The 19,873-nt window shown below is 37.1% G+C and overlaps 2 protein-coding genes across 2 annotated transcripts; both read right to left on the bottom strand.

Annotated features, from left to right (window-relative positions):
• Positions 1-969: 969 nt before the first annotated feature.
• LOC103553989 (olfactory receptor 52J3-like) lies at positions 970-1,938 on the bottom strand. Its single transcript, XM_008524796.2, has one exon. The coding sequence runs from the start codon at positions 1,936-1,938 to the stop codon at positions 970-972; it is 969 nt and encodes a 322-aa protein (XP_008523018.2).
• Positions 1,939-17,027: 15,089 nt separating this feature from the next.
• LOC103553295 (olfactory receptor 52J3-like) lies at positions 17,028-17,963 on the bottom strand. Its single transcript, XM_008523793.1, has one exon. The coding sequence runs from the start codon at positions 17,961-17,963 to the stop codon at positions 17,028-17,030; it is 936 nt and encodes a 311-aa protein (XP_008522015.1).
• Between the last annotated feature and the right edge of the window lie 1,910 nt (positions 17,964-19,873).

Raw genomic sequence — 19,873 nt, 5'->3', positions numbered from 1 at the left:
AACTTAAATGTCTCATGTGTTTGACTAAGAATAACATTTAAAAGGCCAGTGCCGATGGACCTCGAGGGTATTATGTTAAGCGAAATAAGCCAGTCAGAGAAAGACGAACTCTATATGACTCCACTCATAGGTGGAATTTAGTATATTGATAAGGAGATCTGATCGGTGGTTACCAGGGAAAAGGGGGGGTGGGGGGAGGGCACAGAGGGGGAAGTGGTGTACCCACAACATGACTAACAAAAATGTACAACTGAAATCTCACAAGGTTGTAATCTATCACAACATTAATAAAAAAAAAAAAAAAAAAAAAGGCCAGTGCCATGATACAGTGCTTAAGTTTGACACGTTCTGCTTTGGCAGGCCGGGTTCTCAGGTTTGGATTCCAGGTGTGGACATATATCACTCATCTGCCATGCTGTGGTGGCAACCCGAATACAAAACTGAGGAAGATTGGCACAGATGTTAGCTCAGCGTTAATCCTCCTAAAGGGAAAAAAAGGGGGTGGGGGGAAAGAAAGGCAATAGATGTCAGCTCAAGGCAAGAAAATCATTTAAGATAAATAAATCAAAGTTATAATGTTCTTTAATTCCATGTTATGAGAACAGAAGTATTTGTTATATGTTTCCTTGTCTTTTGTTAACTGGGAGAAAATAATAGAACTTAAAAATTGGGGGGAAAAAAGCAGTGTTAGCAAATGTAATGATAAGAAAGGTCATTGCTTGAACTACTGACTCTCACTCCAAATTTACTAGTACAAACAGTTCTTGCTTCCATAACAGGAATTTGTCTTTGAACTCGAAATATTATGAATATTATTCAAATTATAGAATCAATAAGGAGACAACATCAAATCCTCTGGAATGCAATTTGGCAGAAATAAAATTTAGACAGAAAAAGTCTTTCAGGCAATAACACACTAGATTTTCTTGCAGCATCAAAATACTTGGTAAACAAAGGAGGTTGAAATCACTATTTTTTAGTTAAGGCACAGAGCACTCGTTCTCGAATCTGTTTGGTCCTCACACCAGAAATGATGGGGTTAAGTGAGGGTGGGATAACCAAATAGAGGTTGGCAACAAGAATGTGAACATAGTGGGGTATGTTGTGTCCAAATCGGTGAGTGAGGAAAGAGAAGACTGAGGGGATATAAAAAACACAGAGGACTGCAACATGGGAGCCACATGTGCTTAGGGCTTTTAGCCGTGCATCTTGTGATGGGAGGTGGAAGACGGCACGGAGAATGCAAACGTAGGAGATGCCAATAAGGACCAGGATCAGAAGAAAGATAGAAACTACAAAGAGCCCATAGATAGCATTGATACGGATGTTTCCACAGGACAATTTTGCAATGCCCATGTGCTCACAGTAGGAATGAGCTATTATATGAGCCTGACAAAAGGGTAGACGGTAGATGAGATAGATCATGGGAAGTGTAAGAAAGACTGGGAAAATTACAATGTATAAACTGATTCCCATCAGCACACGGGATGTCAAGATGGTCATGTAGTGGAGTGGAGCACAGATCGCCACATAACGGTCAAAGGCCATGGCCACCAGGACCACAGCCTCCATGCCAGTGAAGGCATGGATCAAAAACATCTGGGCCACACAAGCTCCAAAGTTAATCTCATGAGCATTAAACCAGAAGATACCCAGCATGCGGGGCACAGAGGTTGTAGAAAGGGCCAGGTCAATTGTTGAAAGGATGGCTAGAAAGTAGAACATGGGTTCCCGGAGCATGTGTTCCGTCTTGATGACGAGCAGAATTGTGGCATTGCCCAGTAAAGCCACAAGGTAAGCAGAGCAGAAAGGCAGGGAGATCCAGACATGGACCTCTTCGAGACCTGGGATTCCAATGAGGAAAAATGTGGCCGGGTGAAAAATGCTGCTGTTGGAATAAAATATCCTTCCAAATGACAGATTAGGAGAAGTGGTCATTCCTAGAAGGAGAAAAAAAAAAGCTTTGAACAAAAAGTGGTTCTTAAAATGATAAGCTTAGTGCTTCAATATACAGTGAAAATGAAAATAATTTCAATTTGGAAGGGCATATTAATGTAATTCTTTATTCTAAATCAAACTATTCTCATTTGAACAGTCTAGTCTCAAAGATCTTAATCCTTACACAAATTTAATCCTAATTTTTTTTTAACATGTAGGCCTCATCAGCAAGCTCATGGCAGAATTATAAGACATAGAACTTGATATTCATCATGGAATAATTTAATATGCACCATACCTTTTGTGAAGTCCCTATCTGAAGAGGGAAACATGAAAAATCAAGGATACACATATGGAAATGCAGATATAAATCCAAACAGAGACAGGTGAGAACACAAATTCACAGGCACAAATACACAACACACTTCCATGATTAGAAAATGCAGGAAGTCTCTAATGATTTGGTCATCATTTATTGACATAGCGAAAATACCAAGATCAAGCCTAATATCCTGTGAATAAGACAGAAAGACAATATCAGAGGTATACATTATCACAAACAAAAGCACAGACACTCTGGGATGACTGCCCAGGAGGACACACAGGCTGGGTCATATATTGTGTGCTTGAGAGGACCCAGAGAGAAAGATAATAATAAACTTTTGGTAGATTTTCATTGATGTCTCTATTTTCCCAAGACCATCCCATTTCATAGCAGCTCATTTAATATTATGGTGGTGATGGTTTTAGTGGTATTTGAAAGCTTCTTCATTCACTCTCCGCTCCACATTCATACCTCTGAGAAATCCTCCTAATTTTACCATTGCTACAGAACTAAGATGTACTGGGTTCACTCCTTCTGCCTAAGTCACTGTAGATGTGGTTAGAGGACAACCTAGAAAGCCTCAGGTGGTTATAGACCTGGGGAAGGCATTTCTGAGTAACACAAAGATCTATGGAATACAAAATCTAATTGGAGAGGGAATTCTTTTCTGTAATTGTCTAAAGGAAATAGGGAAGGATGCTTTGTCAATGCCTTCAAAACGATGAATAAGCAATCAGGCTCTCATAAACTCAAATGTCAAAATAAAAGGTCTTTCCTGGGTCTCCAACTCGACGCAGAGTGGATCAAGCTCAGAATAAAGTAGCACAGACTCCTGTGTTTATCCTTACATAGCTCTATATTTCTGGGGAAAATGTATCAAGGTAAAAAAAGAAAATAAATGGCATATCCAGTGTGAGATTAGAAGAAAGAAAGAGACAAAGAAAAAGAAGGAAGAGTTGTATTTTGCAATGCCTCCCTTATTTCTGTTTTTTAAAAGCTGAAACATCCAGGTAATGGCTGCTACCTGGCTGTAGCGGGATGTTGGCTAAGAAGAAGCCTTCTAGACACCCGGATGCATACTTTGGGTTCATCCTGGAAATAAGCTCTCAGTAATATGCCGCTGCTCACCTCACACTTTCATCATGCTTCCAAAGGCCATTTCATCCCCTATAACCCATGGCAGAAGAAGAAATTATACTTTATCAACTGACTACAACAATCATTTTGTAGAAACATTTTAAATGCCTTGGATCTTCTAGATATTTTCAAGGATACCCAGCCTCCATGTGAAAGTTGCAGGCTTTTTCCCGCTGTGAGATTCAGAAATTGGACCACATGATGTATATCTCATCAGGTCCAGCAGTTCTCAGCCACCTTTGATTCTCTCTCTTCCTTTTGACTGCAATACAGACCTAAATCAAAAAAAAATTCACCCGTGATGCTTCTTCATTCTTCCACAAGAATAGAGACTTGAGGAGAAAATCAAGCATTAAAGCTCCACGTCCCTTTTCTTGTAGAGTCTATGGAAAGTGGTTTTATGTTAAGGCTCCAGCTGCTTATGCCACTGGAAAAACTGAGTTAATTCAGTTTTCTACCATAATGGTGCCCTGAGATTGAATCCTCTGAGGTTCCTGACAAAACTGATAAACTGTGATTCAGAAAAACAGAAGTCCCAGAGGGGGCCAGCCTGGTGGCGCAGAGGTTAAGTTTGCACGCTCTGCTTCTCAGAGGCCCGTGGTTCCCTGGTTCGGATCCCGGGTACGGAAGTGGCACCGTTTCGCAAAAGCCATGCTGTGATAGGCATCCCACGTATAAAAAAACAAAACAAAACCAGAAGCCCCAGAAAAGTGATGTGAATAGGGATTTCTCTAGAGGAAATCCCACATATGGGATAAAACCACACAGATATAATCATTTATATATGGCATAAAGATAGACACATTTCATCTCCTCCAAAGTTCTATCTTGCAGCCAAATTCTTTGGGTTATTGTTTCCAGATACAATAATATTTAATCCATGTAAGAAGCTCAAACATAACAACCTGTCATAGGAGACTCCATATTCAGCCTTAACTCTCACCGTCCCCCTTCATTGACTGTGTGTTTTAGGTTCACTGAACACTTAGATCTAGGGATTCAGATCTATGAGCCTTTGATCTCACCATCCTTTGTCCCTCATTGTTCCTCTCACTCTTCCTCCTTGACAGTTTTCCTTATCTGTGTCACAGAGGCCATACAGGTAAGTGATAAAAATATCTAATCTTGGGGGCCGGCCCTGTGGCCTAGTGGTTAAGTTCGGCACACTCCGCTTTGGTGGCCAGGTTTGGTTTCTAGGGGTGGACCTACACCGCTTGTGGGCAGCAAGGCTGTGGCAGGGACTCACATGCAGGATAGAGGAAGATTCGCTCAGATGTTATCTCAGCACATATCTTCCTCGGTAAATAAAATAAAAAATATATATAATTCTGCAATTGGTCTGAATCAGTTCTCATACTGGATCTCCCATGTAGTATCTAGGTCACCTTGAGTGATTTACTAATCATCTCTGCGTCTCAGTTTCCTCAAATGGAAAACTAGGGATGATAATAGTACCAACAGCATAGGGCATTTTGAGGAATAAATTGAGTAGTGAATATCAGGCGCTTAGTACAATACATGGCACATTTTCATTGGTTAATTAAAATAGAATTTAACTCATGACACTACCTGATATACTTTTGATATAAGCTAGATTGAGGAATCCCTCATGCCTCTAAGTCTAAATAGCATTTGATCTGAGCGTTCTCATTTATCTTAAACATTTTCCTTCATTTTTCAGTCAAATAAATACATATTTCTCATTCTCACTCAAATAGAATCATTTCGAGTGGAAGAATTCTACCTCTTTACTACACACTTGAGAAGACATCTTAGGCAATGCCTTGAAAAACCACGATCAGTTTGAAGAGCTAAAGAACAGACTACAGAGCATAAGGTTAAATCCTTTTTTTGACTCTTGTATTTCCATTATGTCACACAAACCTTAAAACTGAATCTCTGACAATTTAAAATTGTATACATATACATACATATCTTTGAATGTGGCTTTTTCTTGGATATTGTGTGCATGCGACTAAATTATATGAGAACTAATTTTAAGAAATATTAGGCAAGCCTGTGTCCCTTATTCTGTGAATGAAGAAGCATCTACTCCTGACCTGCTGCTGATAGAAGTCTCAGGACCATGACAAGAGCCAGACTCAGGATAAAGAGGAGTGTCAGAATGGTAACTCCAAAATAGTGCTAGAAATTTATTCCTTGGTGACAAAAGAATCAGATCAACTTCTTGGTGACATCGAGCTTAGAACAATGTTTCTGCTTTGTTTTAATGTGAGTCAAAATTTCCTTTAATATTTTAGTAAGTTAAGTAAGATCAGATTTTCTTTTGCTTATAATTTGAATTTTCATAAAGATACACACTTAATCCCTTTTTTCCTGTGAGATCTTCCTACCAGGAGTATATGTTCAAAGTACTTTTTATGCTAACTTCTTTAATCTTTAGAACAGCCCTATGGCATAGATAACATGCTTATTTCCATTATACAGATGGAAAACTTGGGCTATAGAAAAATTTAGCTAATTTCCAAGGGCTGTACGTCTAGAAAGTAACAGAGATGGAATTTGAACCCAAATGTCTGATTCTAAAATCTATGCTATTAGCTATCCCACATGGTCTTGAGGGGCAAATAATAATTTTAAATAAAACATCTGAAATGACAAGAGACTGGGTATCTTAAACAGAGCTTTGTTATCCTATTAGGTGAATTTATGTGGGAGAAATAATTAGGCAGTGAAGATTCTTGTTTATTTCATTCTTGTTAACTCAGTAATGTGGGACTGTCTCATTACCAGGTATATGTTGATTATTTTAATTTACTTTTCATTGACTTAGGCTTTATTTTTCTAAATCCAAATTCAATAAAGTATTAAATTATTTAGCTTGAACCTAAGATATATAATGGAGTGCTTTCTTCAAAGTTATATTACTTACTTATAGGTAAACATTTTATTTTAAAACAAATAAAAGATTTAGGCTGCAAGGATAGACAAGATGGCATAGACCAATTTTCCCTTTCTCCTTTCTCCTCAGCATCCTGACAGTGGCACAGGAGACAACCAAAGGAGAACTCTGAAAAGTGGCAAGATGAGGTGAGCAGGTTTAGGACCCTAAGAATGGAGGAACAGCACACTTGTAGAGCATGTTGTGTCCCCCATCCAACTGAAGAAGACCACTCAGACCCAATGTTTCCTCATTCCGGACTTAGCAACAGAATGCGGCCTAGGTAGGCTCATTCCTTCTCAAACAGCTAAGATTGTTTCTAGGTATGTATTTTAATTTACCTATTTCCCTTTTTATCTTCTTAAAATGCCTTTTATCGCTTTTTACAGACCTGTGTTAATATATGGGATCATTTTTTCTTATCCTGAAGATTTCTTGCTAATATTTCCTTTAATACAGCTCTGCTGGCATAAAATGATCTCAGTTATTGTATTTCTGACATTGTCTTTATTTTAAATTCATTTTTCTCAATTTTTATTTTTTAGATTCTGATAGCTTTTAAGAGGTATAATGGACATACAATTTTTTTTTCAAATTTTAATTGTATATTTTGAGAAGTTTTAACATATTTATACACCTGGGCAACCATCACTACAATTAAGATGATGTATCACACACAAATGTATTCTGATGTCACTTTGCAATCCTTCCCTCCTGTCCATCTCTAACTCATTCCCATGTCAGTCATCTGACACTCCCATGTCAGTCATTATAAGGTAGTTTTGATTTTCTATAATTTATCTGAATAAAATCACACTATAAGTATTATTTTTGAAGTAATGGCCTTATTGAGATATAATTCACATAAAATGAAATTCACTATTTTAAAGTGTACACCACAAAATTCCTCGTGCAAAACGATTACACCTATTTTGAGGGATATTTTACCCGAAATACCAATTTTCAACTGGCTTTTATGGGCTTTATTCTAACTGGAGAGTCACTGTGGAATTATGCTTTTTGCATACCTAGTATTTTTCATCTCAGAAGATTTATCTAACAATTCTTGAAAGTCTGAGTATTTACCTTTCCCCAGTGAACATTTATTTTGGCAAATACCTTCAGGGTACTTTAGAGAAAAATTGGAAAAAAAAATGCTTACTAAATAGGGTCATGGTGACATGCAAATGTCATTCCGCAAAGAGAAGCTGACTCTGACCCATCGACATTGTCCAATGGAACTACATGAGTGACCAAGATTTTCTATTTTCCATGTGACATCACCTTTCTGCTTGAAACGCCTACAAAATCATTATTATCGTTATCATCATAATAATTATTTATCATAATCCTTATCTACATCATTATTATATACCTTGAGCACTACAGTATTTGCCTATAGATTTATTCACTACTGCTAATACCTTCATCTTCTAGCCATTATCACAGATGCCTCTTGATCAACACATTATGATTTGTACTCCAGGCTTGCTAAATATTTTTGCAATTATGTTGATTTTACCCCTCATAACAAAACGTAGCATTTTGTCATCTGCCATTCAAGATTCCCATCATCCCATCATCCTCTTTGATGCTATGGATCCCAGTTTCATGGCAATATCTTCTACTGTCAAGTCCAGCCTTAGAGATGAGATTCCACCTAGGTATTCAGTGTTAAAACTGCCCTCCTCAGCATTTCTTAATGCCTCAGTGAACCGAACCTCCTACGGGCCTTCACAAAGAACAAAAGCATATGGTGGTTCTAATTCTTACATAATAAATCTTTTTTGGCATAACCACCTCCCTAAGACTTCTAACTCTTCTCTAAATACTAAATCAAGAAAAATCTGCAATTCTACCTAATTTATAAGGCCATCAATGTGAACAGTTTTTCAGGAGCCATTAAAATAGGTTATTACGATTGAATCCTGGTACTCTTTGTTTATTTTTTACTTTTTCATTGAAGTATAATTGACAAACAATATCCCATTTGTTTCAGGTGTATATCATAGTGTATATATGTCTATATACATTCATATAATTATAAATATATATAACTGTATATTTTAATATATATTTATACATGTTCAATTTATATTTATGTATGTTATATAATTATAAATTTTATAATATATAATTGCACATGTATAAATATATTACCTATATTTATATACATTACAAAATGATCACCATGATAAGTCTAGCTACCATCTGTCACTATATAAAATTATTACAATATTGTTAGCCATATTCCCTATGCTGTACATTACATCACAATGACTTATATATATCTTATAATCGGGAGTATGTACCTCTTAACCTCTTTTATCTATTTCATCTGTCTTCCAATCCTGCCCAAATCTGGTACCCAGCAGTTTGTTTTCTTTATCTGAGTCTCTTATTGTTTTGTTTTATTTGTTCATTTGTTTTGTTTTTTAGATTCCACATATAAGTGTAATCACTTATATTTCTTTTTTTATTTTAAAGATTGGCACCTGAGCTAACAACTGTTGCCAATCTTATTTTTTTTTTTTTTCTGCTCTATCTTCCCAACCCCCCCATACATAGTTGTATATCTTAGTTGCAGGTCCTTCTAGTTGTGGGATGTGGGACACTGCCTCAATGTGGCCTGACGAGCGGTGCCATGTCCATGCCCAGGATCCGAACCCTGGGTCGCCGCAGTGGAGCGCACGAACTTAACCACTCGGCCACGGAGCCAGCCCCTGAAATCACTTATATTTCTTGTAATATATTTGTTTTTCTCTGTCTGACTTATTTCACTTAGCAAAATATGCTCTAGGTCTACCCATGTTGTTGCAAATGGTAAGACTTCATTCTTTTTATGGTTGAGTAATATTCCATTGTATGTATATACGTATATATACATATGATGACTTCTTTATCCATTCATCTATTGATGAAAACTTAGGTTCCCTCTATATCTTGGCTATTGCAAATAATTCTGAAATGAAGATAGGGTTGCATAATAATCTCTTTAAATTACATTTTTTGTTTTCTTTGGATAAATACCCAGAAGTGGGAATGCTGGATCATACAGTAGTTCTATTTTTATTTTTCTGAGGAATTCTCATCCTGTTTTCCATAGTGTCTGCAGCAATTTACACTACCACCCACAGTGTACAAGTGTTCCTGCTTCTTCACATCCATGCCAACACCTGTTATTTCTCGTCTTTTTGATAATACCAATCTGACAAGTGTGAGGTGGTACTTCATTGTGGTTTTGATTTGCGTTTCTATGATGATTAGGAATGCTGAGCATCTTTTCATGTGCCTATTGGCACGTCTGTGTATCTTCTTTGGAAAAATGTCTATTCACGTCCTCGACCCATTTTTTTAATTGGGTTGTTCGGTCTTTTGATATTAAGCTGTGTAAGTTCTTTATATATTTTGGATATTAGCCCCTTACTAGAGGTATGATTTGCAAATATCTTGTCCTGTTCATTAGGTTATCTTTTTGTTTTGTTGGTGGTTTCCTTTGCTGTGCAAAAGCTTTTTAGTTTCATATAATCCCGTGTGTTTATTTGTGCTTTTGATGCCCTTGCCTGAGGATACCAGTCCAAAACAATGTTGTTAAGACTGATATCAAAGAGCTGAGTGCCTATGTTTTCCTCTAGGAGTTGTATGGTTTCAGATCTTACATTCAAGTCTGTAATCCCAGGGCACTTTAGCTTCAACTTGCCAGATACTATGTAGAATAAGTTACCAAATGTTAAGAAATTATCCCTTATTCAGCCTTCTATTTCCTCAGACTTGAATGACACCCTCAAGACTGGCATATACTTTCTCGGCTTCTTTCAGTAAATAATAATTGGATGTGAAATTCTTTCATGTTTAAACTCTTTCATTCCAAAGCAAACACGACACTTCCTTATTTGGGCTGTGCTGAGGTTCAAGAGATGAATGTTTTTAAAGCAACTCACTTGTTCTCACAAAATGCCTTGAATTGGCCATTAATTGGCTTTTTAAAATCATGTTATTCATAATGTCTTCAAATGCAGTTTAAATAAAGTGGAACGTGTCACAATCTCTATAATTTGCATTATCAGCATTCACTTGAGGTAACAACTACTATACATTTCATTTTTAACCTACACCTCCTCCCAATTAACCACAGGGAAATCTCCAGCAAGTATTATGCTTTTGCAGACTGGTGTTTATCACTATCCTGGTTACCACCAGCAATAGGGTCCTTGCAGCTAAAAGCAAAACCTCATTCCGAGTGCTTCTTTACTACGGCCACCATGGTTCCATTTGTTTCAGTATGAACTCTCCAGAAAACAAAGCCTTAGTCAGCAAAATACCATGGAATAAAATCCTAGGAAGCAAGCGTGACGGACAGGGGAGGGATAAAGGGAAGGAGGAAAGTCACTTTGAGGATGTAGTTTCTAATCTGTGGCTGTTTAAGGCAACTGCTCGTTTGATCTTGTAGCAACATCCCCAAGACATTGTATAAACTACATCTCAGAAATGTACATTTAAAGAGAAGAAAGGGCTAAAGATTTATCCACTGGTCCTTTTTCTCATTTATTACGTGTATACTTCATGGCAAATTTTATGTCTAAAACTCCCTTCAGGAATTTTTCTAACCTCCTGCCAATTTAAATGGCATAATTCCCTGATATGTCTTGATAGAATCACAAGCAGATCTTTGTAAAAGCATTTATTGTAAAGTGAAAATTACTTTTTTATCTCCTCACTAGATTGTATACTCAATTCTTATACAAACTATTTCCTTTAAGATTCAATGAGGAAGGTAGAACCATTATGACTAGTACAAAATGAAGAATGCATTATAGAAATCATGCCTTATACAATTGAGCTAAGGATGAGAGAAAGGAGATAAGGTGTCAGGACTGGGAAATTTGGGCATCTCTGCCCATTCCTCATCCACTTTCCATGTGACTAAAGGCCTCCTTGGGCTTGATCTCATACACAACATTTGTAATTCATGGTGAAGTTGTTCTGCAATTAACTTCACAGTGTACTGAGTCGCAGAGCATCCTGACGATGATGGGCTACACAGTTTGCGTGGTAACAGTTTGGCTTATGGTCAAGTGTATAGTCTGCAAGGATGAGGTAGCAAGCCAGATGCTCTCTTGTTAAAAGGAGATGAGAAAAAAAAAAGCAAAAGGAGAAGAAGATTGTATAATCTTTTTTGCAAAATCACAAAGATTTGCATTGTGATTTACTTCTCTAGGCCAGGCAAAATCTCCCTCTCGACTATAGACACTTCAAGCATTATTGGATCTGCTGGATCCTATGTCGCAAATGGCAGATCAACTTGCTTGGCATTGTAGAAATGTTGCAGAGCCTTCTCTCTTATTGTCATTTTTTCCAACTATTTAGAAAATAGATTGGTGTGCCATACTGAAACGTAATATGTTTTGTCAACAAAATCAGAAGGGGCCAACTAGTATTTCGGTCTCTTTTTTAGTGGTAAATATGTGGAGATCCAGTAACTTGTAGTTGACCTTGGAAAGGCTATCTCAATATGATCATGATCATTACACCTCCTAGAAATTCCACCAGTGTGTCAGGATCCTGAATTTTTAAGTGTTTTATTTACAATGCACTAACATGCAAGTGTTTAATAGAGTTCTAGATAAATTTCCTTTTTGTTCACCAGATCCAGTCAGAAAGATTTTCTAAGGAATGACAGAGGATCAAAATCCCTGAGGACCACATCAGGACCAACAGATGGAAAGTTGATAAAGCCTTGAAGCAGAACAGTGTATTATTATCCTTACCAGCTGAAAGCAAACAACTTCCATGACTTGTACTAACAAGATGGAACAAAAAGCTTTTGTCAAATTAACAACAGCATATCAAATGTTAAGGAGTATGTTAATTTGACCCAAAACTATAGAACATCTGAAAAAGCAGCAGCAATTGGAAACACCACTTGATTAAGTTTATGATGACAGAGTCACCACCCAAGATTAATCTGTCTTTCACGTAGTTAAAAGAGGCAAGTTCAATGGAGATATTTTATGTATAAACATTTTATTTTATTTTTCTTTTTTTGAGGAAGATTAGTCCTGAGCTAACATCTGCCATGAATCATCCTCTTTTTTGCTGAGGAAGACTGGCCCTGAGCTAACATCCATGCCCATCTTCTTCTGTTTTATATGTGGATGCCTACAACAGCAAGGCTTGATGAGCAGTGCTAGATCCATGCCTGGGATCTGAGCCAGCAAACCTCAGGCCGCTGAAGCAGAGCACACGAACTTAACTGCTACACCATGGGGCCAGCCTCAACATTTTAATCTCCTAATGGAAGAACTAATCCCCACAATTTATTCATGAATGTGTTATTGCTTTCTGTGATAATTTCAGAAAATTTATGTGCCCACTGTGACTTGGACAAAAGTCAAAATTCCATTGCTTCTGTGATAATTGTATGCTCCTACACTCACTATTGAACCAGTGTCATCTTGCTTCTCCAGATATTAATGTTGATTCAGGACCAGAGTCCGTTAATCCCCCAAGACTCTGTCTGTTCCCTAATCCCCAACAGTCTTGATGGCAAATGATTGCATGTCCCTTTGAGGAAAACCAGTACATATTTGGCTCTTTAGCAGGATCCTTCTTCAAGGAGACACAGCCTCCACTTCAATGGCTTCTCAGTTTCAGAATTGCCTCAAGATCAAACTCAGGAAACACAGCTTGACAGCAAAAGTTCCTGATGTCATTCCCGGCCTGCAGAGCATAGCCAAAACAGATCTTTTCCTGGTTTCCTGGTTCTCTTCATGAGTATGTTCATCACAGCTATGATGAAATACTTGTTTCCTAGGTCCTCTGAAGATAGAGATAGGGACTAATTGAGCAAGTATTACACAATAAATCCATTCTAACGTTCTGTACTCCCTGAAGTGTTTGGAAAGTCTCCTTCATAGTTTTTTCAAGGAAATTCTGGCATTTCAGTTTTGTTTACTGAATGCCATCTCTGAGTCCAGGTTTCAGTCAACCAAGCAAACAAGCTGTTAGAGCCACTCTCGAACACATTGAGTCCAGGATCACTATTTAATGTCCTTATATTACAATTCTGCCTTATGCAGCGTCATACTTCTTCCACTTAGATCTAATACTCTTACACGTGTTCTCCAGGTTTCTATCTGCATAAAGCGGCAAAGGCTTGCAATTTTTGTAGTTAGTATATTTTACTCTCTGGAGCCTGCTGACACTTGAGTCCAGCTATAGGTTTAGAACTGTGCTTTCTCATACAGTAGACACTAGCCATATATGGCTACTGAACATGTGAAATGTGGCAAATGTAACTGAGGAAACGAATTTCAATATTTATTTATTTTAATTAAGTTTAAAATCTGAAGCAATATAAAATATTTTAGTTCAGTATGTTTTCTTTTGTTTTTGTAAGCCTACATTTCATTTTAGCAATTGAAAATTTAGTGTACAAAATAAGATGTGTTTTAAGTGTAAAATACTGGATTAAGAAGACTTTGAAAATCTAAATGATATAAAATATTTCATGGATTTTTTTATATTGATGTTATGTTTAAATAAATTTTGGATATATTAAATAAGATTATATATTATATTTAATTTCATTGTTTTTTTTAACTTTCGTAATGTGGTTACTAGGAAATTTTAATTACATAGATGAGCCACATTTCACTTCTAATAGACACCGTCAGTCTGGAAGCAGTGAGGAGGGTAGGAGTCACTCACGGGATAGATCAGCAATCGACTTTAGGTCAGCCACCTTAGAAGAGGGTCCCATTTTCTTCAGACAAGGGGAGATTATCCACTTCAGACAATAGAAGAGCTGCTTCTAATGGTAAAGGAGATTTGGCAAAACTCAGGATGTGCTTCTTCAGACAGGGGAGACTATCAACCTCAGACAAGAGAAGAGCTACTTCTAATCGTAAAGGAGGTTTGGCAAAACTCAGGATTTGCTTTATTGGGGTCTACTCACATAACATCATTCCAGTTTTTAGAACTCTAATTCTTCTCAATACATCTCCTGATAGAAGATGAATATTCCTGTAGGTTACTCAAAAATGCTTTCCATGTCCTTACCTGGACCTTGCATTGGGAATTTAACAGACTGAGCTCATTATTTCCCTTATTCAGGTTCCCCAGCTTATTCATCACAAAAAGCCTAATCCGTAATCTCTTTATTCTTATTAAAGTCTTTGGCAGAAATACATGGACACTCAAAGCCTTGCCTTCATTTAACACCTGGCTACAGAGGTCTAAAGGTGATAAGATTCATAACAGTTTTGTCACTGCGTTTCATACACCACCAATGTCCCTTTTACCAATATCAGCAAGGACTTTAATGTCCTTTAGGCTAACCAGATAAGGAACCAATTCCAAATTCTCATTCTTAAGAACTTGTTGTCAAGGAACCACTTTTGGTATCTATATTTATGTCAGTTAGAGTTCAATGAAGGAAGCAGAACTACTATGAATATTCAGGAATAAAGAATTTATTTCAGTAATTTGATGCAACAATGGAAGGAACTAGAAAAGAGAAGATCTGAAAAGAAATTTACCAACCAGATTAGGCATGTCTGAATGAGTTGGTGTTTGCAGAAAGCTAGGTACATGCAACCTCTGGGATGGATTATAAAGGGCATGGGTGTAGTAATTTATAGAAAGTGGTTTCCTATTCATGGTTGCACTGTATATTTGCAGTAAAATGTATTGTCACAGACTCACCATCACTTTTGGTCATCAGGGCTGGTAGCCATGGAGAGATGGACATGGAGCTAAGGAAAGTGAGGTGAAATTAGACTTATCTGGTATCACTGTGTTTATCTGTCACTGCCTGTGAACAATATTGAACTATTGAGAAAGTAATGGCTGCTGTTTTACATCTGCTCCCACAGCATGTGCATATTTCTTATGTAACCAACTCTAAACTGGAAACTTACAGGGAAGGGAATTGTGGGGAGCAGTGTTAGTTAGCTAAGTAGTCACAGCACAAAATCACCAGGGAGCATTTCATCATCTGTGCTTCTCTGAGTGAGGAGTACAATTAATTCTCCCTGAATAGTTTAAGGAATTGGATACATTGCTTAATTAATTGATAGTAAATGAATCAAGGAATAAATTAACTTAAAATTCTATTTGGGCATTTTTAACTCCGGGAAAGTGACAGAATTTTTTTTTTTTTTTTTGCAAATTATTTTATAGAACAAAAAGAGTGAAAAAATCATAGAAGGATAATCAGCTCTAAAAGTTATTAAAATATATTATATTTCTGTAGTGATCAAAACATTGTGATACTGGTTGAAGAGCAAACAGACAAGCAGACTATATTAATAAACAGAAGACTTCTACATATTGAAATTTAATTTGAAGGAGGAAAGAGACAAATTAGTTCTGAAATGTCAAATTATTAAGCAAATTATGTTATATAATCAGTTTAGAAATAAAATCAGAAAAGTGTTTAATTTTCTTACTGCACATTTTACTCAAAACGAATTGCATTTAGATAGGAATTAAATTTGAAAATTAACACAGATACACACACATACATACACACACCACTAATAAAATAGAGATTGGAATTTTTTGTGTATACTAAGGCTGGGCAGAAGCCTTAAGTGTAAAAACTATAGAAGACTGTGCCCTAGGTAATATAATCAGTGTTTATTTCATTTAAAAATGTACTCTAGCCTATGAAAATAAAGCTTTAAATATAAATATTTAATGGAAAGTGTTAATATGTTGTGTACTCACATAATTCATGCAATGAGACTTTTAAGAAGCTAGACAGAAAATTTGCCAAAGGGGGAAGAAAATACATTAAAAAGAAACACAAATGAGAAAGCAAGAACATGATCTATTTAATCAATAACCTAACATCTGAAAATTCTAGTTTTAAGTGTAAAACCTTTAGAAATTTTTAAAATATGCACAAAAAATATTTATAAAGATGTTACAAGTTACAACATTCATTCCAAACTAAAAACAACTGAATTATTATACATATCATCAAAAGATGAAGGGATAAATAAAATGCAAATGAAAAATTCTGCTACATTTAAAAAGAAAATAACCATATTCCAATATGTGTTGACATAGCTAGATCTCTAAATGAATATTAAGTGAAACAAGACAGTTGTTTCACTTAATAATATGTAGTATATTACAATTTACATGAATTAAAAATTACAATTTCAGCTCATGCCCCTAAAAATTACTGAATTTGAAACAATAAATTTAGATTCAAGGAATGACAAAAAAGCATGTGGTAGTCAATCCTGTCTTTGAGGATAAGAAAGAAACTGCAAGGGGACTGTGGTGGTGGTCATAGTTCATTTCAACTTAAATGTCTGTAACAAAGGTTTTTAGATCCATGTTGTGGAAACAAAGATATGTGTTATAAATTTCCTTGTTTTTTTGTTAGACTGAGGAAAAATAGAAAGATTAGAAATTGGGGAAAAATAGCAACGTTAACAAAGGCAATGATAGGAAAAGTCATTGCTTGGGTATTCACACTCACTCGAAGTAGACTAATGCAAATAGTTCTTGATTCCACGATAGAAATTGGTCCCTGAGCTTGAAATATTCTGAATATTATTCAAATTATAGAATCAATAAGAACCAAGATCAAATCCCCTGGAATGTAATGTGGCAGAACTAAATTTAGAAAGAGAAGTCCTTCTGACAATAACAGACTAGTTTTCCTTGCTGGATTAAAATGCTTGGTAAACAAAGGAGATTGAGTCCTTATTTTTTAATAAAGATACGGAACACTCGCTCTCTTATCTGTTTGGTCCTCACACCATAAATGATGGGGTTAAGTGAGGGTGGGAAAACCAAATAGAGGTTGGCAACAAGAATGTGAACATAGTGGGGTATGTTGTGTCCAAAGCGGTGAGTAAGGAAAGAGAAGACTGAGGGGATGTAAAAAACACAGAGGACTGCAACATGGGAGCCACATGTGCTTAGGGCTTTTAGCCGTGCATCTTGTGATGGGAGGTGGAAGACGGCACAGAGAATGTAAACATAGGAGATATTAATAAGGACCAGGTTCAGAAGAAAGAGAGAGACTACAAAAAGTCCATGGATAGCATTGATATGAATGTTTCCACAAGACAATTTTGCAATGCCCATGTGCTCACAGTAGGAATGAGATAGTATATAAGCCTGACAGAAGGGTAGGCGGTAGATGAGATAGATCATGGGAAGTGTAAGTAGGACTGGACAAATTACAATGTATAAACTGATTCCCATCAGCACACGGGATGTCAAGATGCTCGTGTAGTGGAGTGGAGCACAGATCGCCACATAACGGTCGAAGGCCATGGCCACCAGTACCTCAGCCTCCATGCCAGTGAAAGCATGGATCAAAAACATCTGGGCCACACAAGCTCCAAAGTTAATCTCATGAGCATCAAACCAGAAGATACCCAGCATGCGGGGCACAGAGGTTGTAGAAAGGGCCAGGTCAATTGTTGAAAGGATGGCTAGAAAGTAGAACATGGGCTCTCGGAGCATGTGTTCCATCTTGATGACGAGCAGAATTGTGGCATTGCCCAGTAAAGCCACAAGGTAAACAGAGCAGAAAGGAAGGGAGATCCAGACATGGACCTCTTCGAGACCTGGGATTCCAATGAGGAAAAATGTGGCTGGGTGAAAAATGCTGTTGTTGGTATAAAACATCCTTCCAAATGACATACTAGGAGAAGCTGTCATTCCTAAAGAGAGGAAAAGAAAAGTTTGAACAAAGAGTGGTTCTGAAAAGGATAAATGTTTGCTTCCAAATAAAATCAAGATGAAAAACTTTCCTATTTGGAAAGGCCTATTAGTATAATTTTTTATTCTACATGGAGCCACACTCATTTGAATGGGCCAGTCTCAAAGAACTTAACCCTTATATTTTAATCCTATTTTTTTTAACATGTAGGGCTCATGAGTAACTCATGGCAGAGTTAGAAAACATAGAACTTGATATTAATTATGGGATAATTTAGTATACCCCATACCTTTGTGAAGTCCCTGAGGGAAGAGGGACACAAGAAAAAACAAGGATATGTGTAAGGAAAGGCAGAAGTAAATCCAAAAGAAGACAGGCATGTACGAATGTAAAGTCACAGGGGTAAATGTAAAAGACACTTCCTTAATTAGAAAATGTAGAAATTCTTTAAAGATTCAGTCATCACTTATTGACATAGAAAAAATACCAAGATCAAGACTAATATCCTGTGAAAGAGACAGAAACCGAACATCAGAGATACATGTCATTACAAACAAAAGCCCAGACACTCTGGGCCGCCTGCCCACGAGCACACAGAGTCAGGGTCAAACATCTGCATACTTGAGACACCCCAGAAAGAAAGATAACAATAAACCTTTCGTAGATTTTCAATGATGTCTCTTTCCCCAAGACTATCTCATTTCATAGCAGCTCATTTTGGAGTGTCATCGTGGTGAAAGTTACCAGTGGTATTTGAAAGGTTCTTCATTCACTCTCTACTCCACATCAGTACCTCTGAGAAAACCTCTAATTTTACCCTCTAATGTTACCCTTGCTACAGAACTAGCATGTTCTTGGTTCACTCCTTCTGCCTGATTAAGTCACTGGAAATGTGGGTAGAGGGCAACCTAGAAGCCTGCAGGTCATTATGAGACTAGAGGCCTAATAACCTAGGTTATGAGGTTAGGAGCCGTCAGGGGTCTGAGACGGCATTTCTGAGCAGCACAAAAACGTCCAGAATAACAAAGTATAACTGCGGAGTGAATTCCTTTCTGTAACTGTCTAAAGCAAAGAGAGTAGAAGGCTTTTGCAATGGCTTCAAAATGGTAGATAAGCAACCAGGCCCTCATAAACTCAAATGTTGAAATAAAGGGACTTTCCTGGGTCTCCAACTCGAGGCAGAGTGGTTCAAGATCAGGATACAGTAGCACAGACTCTGGTTTTTATCCTTTATATGGCTCCATATTTCTGTGGGAAGTATATCAAGCTGAAAAAATAAAATAAACGTTATTTCCAATCTGAGATTAGATGAGAGAGAGAGAGAGAGGAGAGCTGTATTCTGCAATGCCTCCCTTATTTGTGTTTTTTAAGAACTGAAAGTTCCAAGTAATGGCCGTTACCCAGGGGCAGGATGTTGGTCAAGAATAAACCTTCTAGACACCCTGATGCATACCTTGGGTTCATCTCCGGAAATAAGCCCTCAACAATATGCTGTGGCTCACCTCAGACTTTCGTCATGCTTCTAGGTCCCTTCATTCCCCATAACCCATAGCAGAAGCAAAAATTATACTTTATCAATGAACCACATAATCATTTGGTAGAAAGACTTTAAATGTCTTGGATCTTGTAGATATTTTCAAAGATACCCAACCTCCAAGTAAAAGTTGCAAGTTTTTTCCCCCTGTTAGATTCAGAAATTGGACTACATGATGTATATCGCATCAGGTCCAGCAGTTCTCAGCCACCTTTGATCACATCTCTTTCACTTGACTGCAATGCAGACCTAAATCAAAAGAAAATTCACCTGTGATGCTTCATTCTTCCACAAGAATAGAGACACAAGAAAAAAAACAAGCAGCAAAACTCTCTCTCTCTC

The sequence above is a fragment of the Equus przewalskii genome, chromosome 6 (genome assembly GCF_037783145.1).
Source record: "Equus przewalskii isolate Varuska chromosome 6, EquPr2, whole genome shotgun sequence".
Classification (NCBI taxonomy): Eukaryota; Metazoa; Chordata; class Mammalia; order Perissodactyla; family Equidae; genus Equus; species Equus przewalskii.
Note: the sequence above shows the minus strand (reverse complement) of the source record. Positions and strands in the feature narration are given on the sequence as shown.

Excerpts from the sequence above, each read along its gene's own strand:
- LOC103553295 (XM_008523793.1), bottom strand. The coding sequence starts at position 17,963 with ATGTTTTATACCAACAACAGCATTTTTCACCCAGCCACATTTTTCCTC.
- LOC103553989 (XM_008524796.2), bottom strand. The coding sequence starts at position 1,938 with ATGACCACTTCTCCTAATCTGTCATTTGGAAGGATATTTTATTCCAAC.